The 8,861-nt window shown below is 41.8% G+C and overlaps 1 protein-coding gene across 2 annotated transcripts in view; it reads right to left on the minus strand.

Moving 5' to 3' along the window:
* Positions 1–8,861, minus strand: part of Cdh2 (cadherin 2) — a 244,133-nt gene extending 235,272 nt beyond the window's left edge. Inside the window, exons 1-2 of one of the 2 annotated variants that reach the window (XM_023714056.1) lie at positions 6,830–6,887; positions 5,970–5,992 (exon numbers count right to left, since the gene is read on the minus strand). In XM_023714056.1, the coding sequence (XP_023569824.1) occupies positions 5,970–5,992; positions 6,830–6,860 (54 nt within the window). In that variant the 5' untranslated portion in view covers positions 6,861–6,887. Of the gene's footprint in view, positions 1–5,969; positions 5,993–6,829; positions 6,888–8,520 lie in introns of those variants that run through there. The other variant, XM_004623550.3, reaches the window with a different exon arrangement.

Genomic DNA, 8,861 nt, shown 5'->3' on the forward strand with positions numbered 1-8,861 from the left:
CATAGACTGAGGGTTTACAGGCTCCTAGACAGTATGTCCAGTTTTAGGAGTCATAAATAATTACATTTAATCATTTATGAGCATATCGTTTGTTGTTGCCCATACAGTTTGAAGAACTTTTAAAAGTGGATTATGGGTTCTTCTCTCACTATTTTTCTTTCCCTAAGTAAACAAACAGTAACTGAAAATATTAATCAGCATTGAATTTGGCTTCAAATATAAAAAAAAAATCAAAATATTTAAGGCCAAGAATAAATACACAACATAACTCAAAAGTTAACTACAAAAATCACCAGTGCAGTTGAGAGGAATTGAACTCTCTCTCCAAGGGGATACTCATTCCCTAAATATTGTAATTGTATAAAAGGGGATGCAGCTTGATACAAGGAAAACAAATCACATGCTTTGGAGTAAAGTTCAAATTTAACAGATATAGTTCAATTCTAAATTCCCAAAATGTCAGAGTTCTAGTTTCATTATCTCTAGACTAGAACTAAAATGATAGTTATAGACATAATTAATGGAAGCAACATAATCAGCTCCTTCCCCAAAATAAAAATATTTAAATTGTTAAGATATATTTGATACACTATATGGCATTAGTTTGAAAACCAGTTCTTTAGCAGGAGCAGCAAATATGCAAAGTTTTAATCATCTGAAGCACATTTTCTCTTCTCAGTTACATGAATGATTTACTGAGTTTTACATGTAAATACTCTGTGAAAAGCCCTAAAACTTTCAGATGTGACAAGACAACCCCACTATAGCAATGCTTACAGCTTTTACTGAAAGCAGTGAGGTCCAATATTTAGCACAGCAGAAGAAAGTTGACCAAACTCAAAATTTATGTTAATGAGGAAAACAGTCATTAAACATATCCAATTCATGGATTTTTGGCATAGTAAAGATTATAAATTGAGTACTACATTTATAGATTCACTTTTTAAAACTAATTAGTAATCAACTAAAACGTTAGGTAATTTATTAGAATGTGGAGAAAGTCTGATTTGAAGATACGGTGGTAAAGTAAATTGAAAACACAAGAATTACCATCAAAATTATAATGTAAAGAATGTCAGTACACTACTACTCAACTTTCCTTCCTTCTTCCATTTCTTCCTTCCTAATAGCAATTTATTTTCCTTTACTAGATTGTAAATTCATTAGAGCAAAAGTTTTGCCTGTTTTTTGTTACCTGCTATACAACAAGCTCTCAATAATTATTTGACATATATAAAAACGTATTTTCCAAAACAAAACCTACAGATGGATCTCAGATCAAGTACTCTATTAAGTATACTCCAAGTTACTCTACTAAGCATATGATAATATATTAATAATGGTACCATCTTTTAAATAGCTCAAACTGCTTTGAAAATATTATACATCCACTTCTCCTATTGCTACTGGTAAAAATCCAGATAGTTATTTAATCAAGCAGTCAGTTGACCAGATAAATGTTCTGCACCTCAAATTCCAGCAACTACTATAGTCTACTTTCAGCTATATTTTTCCTCTCAGAGAGTAGGCAAAGCTTAACTACTCAATCAGCAAGGAGACATACATAATGGCCTAAGCAACTAACATAACCTTTCAGGAACAGATAACTCAGCACATGAGATTAACATGGACACTTACTTAGTATTTAGCTGCCTATCACTCAATCTGCCTTTCGATGTACTATGTAGCCTACTATAGGTTAGTCCAAAATTTTCAAATGCTTTACTATTAGTTTAGGTCACCTTCAGCTTATTTCTACCTTGCTTGGTTTTCTACTCTTCAGTTTATCTTAGTATCACTGGTCTTTGTCCAACTGGGTCTCACTGAGAAGCCTGAAATCCCATTTCCTATTATAGCTGCTCTCTTCCTTTCTGGCTTTTCTTAGGTACATGACTATTTCCCAAACATGAGGCTGTTTAATGTAATCATTTTCTTAAACTTGTTTACAGTAGGAGTTCTCAAATCTCCCTGCACATCACATCAAAATTTATTAAATCATTTCTTACTGGTATACTAATCCCATCTTTTGAAATCATAATGCCCCAACAAATATCCTTATACATGTAGATACAACAGGTGTACATCATGAATACAGAGATACCTGTAGAATAACTGCTGGAGGACTTTAGGCTGAAGGACTGTTATTTTTAAAGCCAGCACATATCACTCAATTCAATGATTTTCATGGAGGCTATTTTCTCTCGAAGAAATTTTGGACAATAAAAGTAATAAATAATTTTTATTCTTGATAATATTACACTTACCTATATCTATACCTACTCACTCACCCCAAAATACTTTACTTTTACTGGTGTAAGTAATATCATCAATGACAAGGATTAAAAAAAAAAACATGATTTCTAATCTATCAAGTATGGCAAACCATTACTAACTGTTAATAAGACCTCAAAAAAAATCACCGCTCCAAGAATCTAAAAAGTTTTACATTTTAGGTGGAAAAGATCATTACTAAACTTTTGAAAAGGAGACATGCTTGAGATATTCTTAAACTGCCCCAAAAATAACAGAACAGGACGATCCCTTAGAGCTTAACTAATCTAACCAAGACCCAGGGTTTAGCACTGAGGAAAATGAGGTCATAGAGTTTAAGCTGGTAGACTACATCTGTACCAAATTAGCACCTCAGGCTTTCTGTCACTGACACCAGCACCAGCCTTTGACACTACACAGGGGAATGGCCCGTCTGTACTGAACAGAGCTATATTGGTGGCACCCAAGTCATTCTCCAAGACATACTCGGTAATTAACAAACTACCCAAACTGATGTGAAACTGTACTCAATGTTGTACTGTTACATATGTAAGAGCAGTTAACAGACATGCTATGTATGAAGGATTATCAAAAATTAGTGAATGGCTAAATGTTAAAAAAGTGTATTACAGGGGCTGGTGAGATGGCTCAGTGGTCTAAAGCACCTACTTAGAACAAGCTTAGCAAAGCACATGGACGGCGGTTCAATCCCCCAGCACCACATGCCAGCCAGCCCCGCCCCCTGGTGGGCTGAGCTGGCCACACACACACACACACACACACACACACACACACACACACACACAAATAAATAAAATTTTTTTAAAAAAGTGTATTACAATAAAACACAAATTGCTATTAATTCCCCCAAATATTTCTTATCTCTTTGAACCCTACCATTCCTTCCACTTTTTTTTTTTTTTTCATTTTGTTACCTGGAATCGAATTCTAGACTTTGTGATTGCCAGGAAGGCACTATGCAGCTGAGCTATATACCCAGGCCCTCCTCCCACTTTTGAAGCAGTTCTGCAAGTCCTCCCTCATGAGTTCTTTAGCTGCATTCTCCTGGCTGTCTGAAGAGTCTGAACCAATGCACAACATTTACCTCTCATGGGCATTTCACCTTGGGGCCAGAGGAAGAGAGTGAGCTCACGCTGTCATGTTTTTAGTGACACAAATCACTGTGAATATTTTGAATTGATTCAATACATCAAGGCAGGCATGAAAAGACATTCAGGGAAGAGAACCTCTAGAATTGCTTCAGAAAGTGTCGAAAGTGATGGAATAATGGTGTTCAAAGCGTAGGGGGTGTGGAGGAGGGTGTTTGGAAGGGGATTAATGGTAATGTGTCTTTGATTATAATATAATTTTTAAAAACTTTATTTAAGCCTTCATATTTATGATAACATAAACACAAATATAGATAGATAGATCAGATAGATAGATATACAGACATAAATATAGACATATATGGGAGCTCCAGGGCTTGAATGTTAAGTACATCTGGAAGGACCATCCAAGGAGGCACACTGCATACCAAGGAGTAACAAGGAAACAGAAGCTGGTCAGGATTTATCTATAATCTGTTTTCTTTTTAAAAACTAGTCAACATATATTTTAATTCTTAAATCTGTATGTTCCAAAAGATCCAATGTAGCATCTGAACTGACCTCATTCTGCTTAGTTTAAACCTATCTCTCTACAGGTAGCAAGTTACATCTTACTAACACATTGATCTGTACAAACAGTCTGAATGTCATTGTTTAATTAAGATGTATGTGTATCACTGATATAATTTCCTAAAACTTAAAACTTCCATAGGAAAAACACAGAAATACAATTATCTATGGTGATTTGTTGGTACGGATTAAATTTCTATTCATAGATTTTGACCCAACTTGAAAATATTCAGGTTCTAGAGTACTGATGGCAGATAAAAAAATACTCAAATGACATCTGGATTCCAAATCTATCATATCACATTTTTAAATGGTTAGTGAAATTCACCGCCAAGTCTGAGCAGTCCTTAAACTTGATTACTTTTTGTATCTGAGCCAAAAGAACAAATTTGAATAATGTTAACGTGGGCAAAATGGTAGTATATATACACAAACACTACACTTCTTAAAACCAGCTTTGATTTTTCTTTTTAAAATCCCTCTTCTAATTTGAAATATCCTCTTGAAAACAGGATGGAGATTTGAGTGATTTAGGATTTCAAAAAGAAATACTTTAAAGCAAGATTAACTATTGCTTTAAGTCTTGACAATTCCCAATTAATAACCCTAAAGCTTAATGAGGCACAGTAGATTTAAGAATTGAAAATTTTTAATGAAAAAGAAAATTAAGGACAGTGTGGCACAACATATTGCCATCAAAATAATCTATCTTGGAATGACATTAGTTTCTACATGCAAAAAATAAGGATCAGTTAGAAAGAATCTGCTCTTACAATCTCAGTCTGAACTTTTCGAAGGTCAGGGCAGACTTTCATTAATGTACAAGTCAAAAAGAACACATATATATATATATATATATATACATTTTGAATTTGTTATTCAGGGTTAAGAGTATGTATTTTGTGTGTGGGTGAGTGTGTGTATGTGTATCTTTTCTTTTCTAAATATATACAAAAATATTTTAGAGTATACGAATTATTTTTCAAATCCTATCTAGCACATATGCAACAGACCACCTCTTAATAATGACCACATACCTTAAGGTAAGAAAAGCTCATGATAAATACCACTATATTCAATACCTTAAATAAACTGTGAAAGCCAGAGAATTCTTTTTACTTTCACACTTGAAAAGTTGCACATGAAAATCAAGTAAACACTAAGAATAAACACATGTTTTATGCTTAGGATGATTAATGAATCTTAAGACTTTCCACGTGTCAAGCAAAGCTGATTTCTTTCTTTATGTGTTTCATGTGTTAATATTAACAATTTCAAAGTAAGGTTTATGTTAAAAGCACATATAGTTTATGCATCTTTTACCAAGGTCTTCATTCAAGGCTGAAACCAAGACCTATATAAGTTTAAGAATCTATAATTTCTAGGAACATTAAGTTATTGTACTGGAAGCCTTATAACCCACTCCTTATAACTCATTCAAGTATGTTTAGATTAGAACAACAGGCTCTGTAATTAAGATGTGAACCAGAAAAACAAAACAGATTTCTAATTTATTAATTGTTGGGTTGTTGGTAAAATTAAAACTCATCTCCTTCTTAATGATAAACCTATATAAGGACTTGAAAGCCACTTGTATAACTAAAAAAAATCGTGATATAACACTTTATACCTTAATGAAATTTAGTAGTCGGACTCTGGGTTTTTAATGTAAAGGACAATGCTAGTACCTTAAAACGAGGAAGAACACAGAAAATCTTGAAGCTCGGTATCATATTATGTAAAATTAACTAGAATTATGTAAATGTAGATATAAAGAATAACTACACTAAGAGTCTCTCAAAGTAAAATAAGGAAGGTGGACAGTTCAGTTAACAGTTCCAGCCACAGGGTTCAAGCAGCATGCGGTTATATTTTATTGGTGTGGAGGTACAAGCTCATTCCGTATCTACACTGATAATCTAACCATTCTGTCTTAAAACTCTTGGCTGCTTAAATTAGGCTGGACCAGAAAAAAAAAAAAAAATGTATGGCAGATGACTGTGGAGGAGCAGCACTCACCTTGCAGACCGATCTCTGTTGTTCTGATGTGTAAAAAAGACCATTAGCTCAAGTCTTTTTTTTTTTTCCTGGTACTCGGGATAGAACCCAAGGGCTTGTTATTTGCCAAGCAAGCACTGTACCACTGAGTTACACCCCGAGCCCTGAAAGTCATTTTCAGTCTCAGCTGTATCATCCACGTAATGCACTTAACCCTAACAACTCACACTGCATTACGCTGTTCTACCTCCAGTCCCAATGACCTTTCAAATCATGTGATGTTACCCGATGACCTACACTTATGAATTAGACTGCTGAATAACTTGATGACAAAGTTAGAATGCCCTCTTCCGTGAAGGTTTATAAAAGTCAAAAGCTGTATACAAGAAAAGGAAAGAGCACACACAGAAGACAGACGTATTACCAATGCTACTAAATGCTATTTTAAGGAATGCTCAGAGGAAAAAAAAAAAAAAAAAAAAAAAAGACGTCCAAAATTCACACCTGACTTCAAGGCAAATAACTTAACACTGGTAAGAGATTGTTCTACACTTGGACTTGGCCTGGCATTAATGACCCAACAAGTATCTCCTCCTGCCCTAAATTCACTCCAGAGTCCAAAGAGAACTTAGATTAAAAAAAAAAAAAAGTTAGTGCAAATAACCAACTACTGCTTGATTCACAATCCAAGGACTTATTCTCCATAAATAAGCAAGAGTGCTCAATGAGGCACAAAAAATGTCTTTGAAAGTAATTGTTTCTTCATTTATGACCTCTCTTTTGTTAAACAAGAAGAAAATACGCTACACGTAGGATCTTAATGTTCCTCTCCCCTTCCCCTTAACTTCACACAGTGAAAGTAGCACTTTTTCCCTTCTTACCCCGCAGCCTACCCTCTTTCAAAAACCCCATTTTTAAAGGAAAAACAATCAATAAAGTAACAAGAGGTGAAAGAATGAGGAGTGTGCACGGGGAAAATAAAGGGCGGTTTTATAACAGAAGGTATTGTGCCGGTAAGTGACTGGCAGGTCACCTCCTCCGAGTTAGGGAGAATAAAACCCCTCCCATCCACTCCCCAAAACTACAGAGACCAAAAATATCTAATCTAATAGTTCTGAAATCCCAGAGTCAGGACTGGGGACGAGGGGGAGGGGTGGGGGAAGGGAGAAAGACCAGCAGGAGAGGAAAGAACAAAAGAAGAAATCTAAGAAAGAGAAAGAAAAGGCACGCGGGGCCCTGTGGCCCAGGAGCCCGTGGTGCGAGAGAAAGGCAGAAAGTGGAGAGCCCGACCCAGGCGGGCCGCAGAGCAGGCAGCCCGGCGTGCCGCACCCTAGCGCACCATGGACAGGGCTCCCGGGGCCGCGGCCCACACCCTCCAGGGGCGGCGGGAAGGCCGAGACCCGCAGGGGAGGAGAGCAGCCGCACCATCTGCCCCTACTTCAGCTCCCACCCCCTGCGCTGGGGCACTTCCGAGCCGTGCCCGCACTTGTCACGGCTGCCACCCCGCTGGCCGCCCCCTCCCCCAGATGGCGTGAGCAGGGGGCACCTCCGCGGATTTCCCTGCCAGACAGGAGGGCGGACACACCCCTTGCGCGTGGCCGTCTCGGGACCCCATCGAAGACCCGTGTAGACCAGGGACCTCCGCAAAACCCCCGGTCAGCGCGAGGGTCGCGGCCCGGACGACGGGCTGGCGGCCGGCCGGAGCTGGAGCGAGGAGGACGACGCCTGGGGCCGGCCGGACGCCTCGGGAAAGTTGGGCGGCGCGCCGGGCTGGGGCCGACCGCGCGAGTGGCCCGGGAGCCCGCAGGCTGCCTGGAGCAGGTGCTTCCCGCGGCGGGGGAGCCCGGCAGCGCGGTCCAGGAGAGGCCGGCCGGCGCGCTCCAGAGTGGGAAAAGTGCGCAGAGCCCGTGGCCGAGGGGAGAGCGCCCGCGTCCAACTTCTCCCCGCCTGCGAGGGGCCAGAAGGGTGCGGGGGCTCCTCGGGGCTAGAGGCGAGGCCGTTTTTCCAGGTGGGACCGACAAAAAAACAGGGCGAGGACCAGAGAAGAAAAGGCATAGGAAGCAAGTGTGAGCTGGGGTACAGACAATAGGACAGCGGAACCCTCGGCACCCGGAGTGCGGGCGCCAGGGTGGGGTGCAGTGCAGGCAAGTCCCGTAGTAACTAAGCCACCAGAGTAAGAATTTCTCCTGCAAACTCGCGACCCAACCCTAAAGAAATTTTTAAAAATATGACAAATCGGTGCAAAGTGCAAGGCGAAGGGCGAGAAGCATAAAAAACTGAAAAACCAGGGACTTAGCCTGCGACCCTCCGCAGCTGCCTGGGGACATTCTAGCGGGCTCGCCCGCCCCGCGGGGTGGCAGCGGGGCCCGCGCTCGGAGGGGCACGGTGGAGCTGCGGCCCGGCCGCCCCGCCGGGCACTCCTCCTGCCGGTGCTGCGCAGCTCCCGGCCGCTCTGTGCGGCGCCTCCTTCCCGGGTGCGCAGCCCGGCCCCGCAGCGGCGCGGGGAACAAAGGGACCCGGCGCCGCCCGCCCCACCCCGCCCGCAGCCCGGCCCGCGGGGACCGCCGAGTACCTGGAGCAGGGCCGCCAGGAGCGGAAGCAGGGTCCGCGGCGCTCGCGCTATCCGGCACATGGAGGCGGAGAGGGGCTGAGCGAGGAGCCGGAGGCGGCGGCGGAGGCAGCGGCAGCCCCAACAGCGGCGCGGAGAGACGGCTCCGGGCAGTTTCCACTCCTTCCTCCCCTCCCCTCCCCACCCCCTTCTCGGAGGCTCCGCGCTCCCCGCCAATGGAGAGCGAGCTGATGACAAATAGCGGGCCGCCGAGTCCGCGGGACTCGCACCAGGAGTAATAAAACAGACCCGAGATCAAGGGGCCGGGAGGGGGAGGGGGCGGGGAGGGGGCGGGCGTGCGGGCG

Source organism: Octodon degus, unplaced genomic scaffold (genome assembly GCF_000260255.1).
Source record: "Octodon degus isolate 3935 unplaced genomic scaffold, OctDeg1.0 scaffold00003, whole genome shotgun sequence".
Classification (NCBI taxonomy): Eukaryota; Metazoa; Chordata; class Mammalia; order Rodentia; family Octodontidae; genus Octodon; species Octodon degus.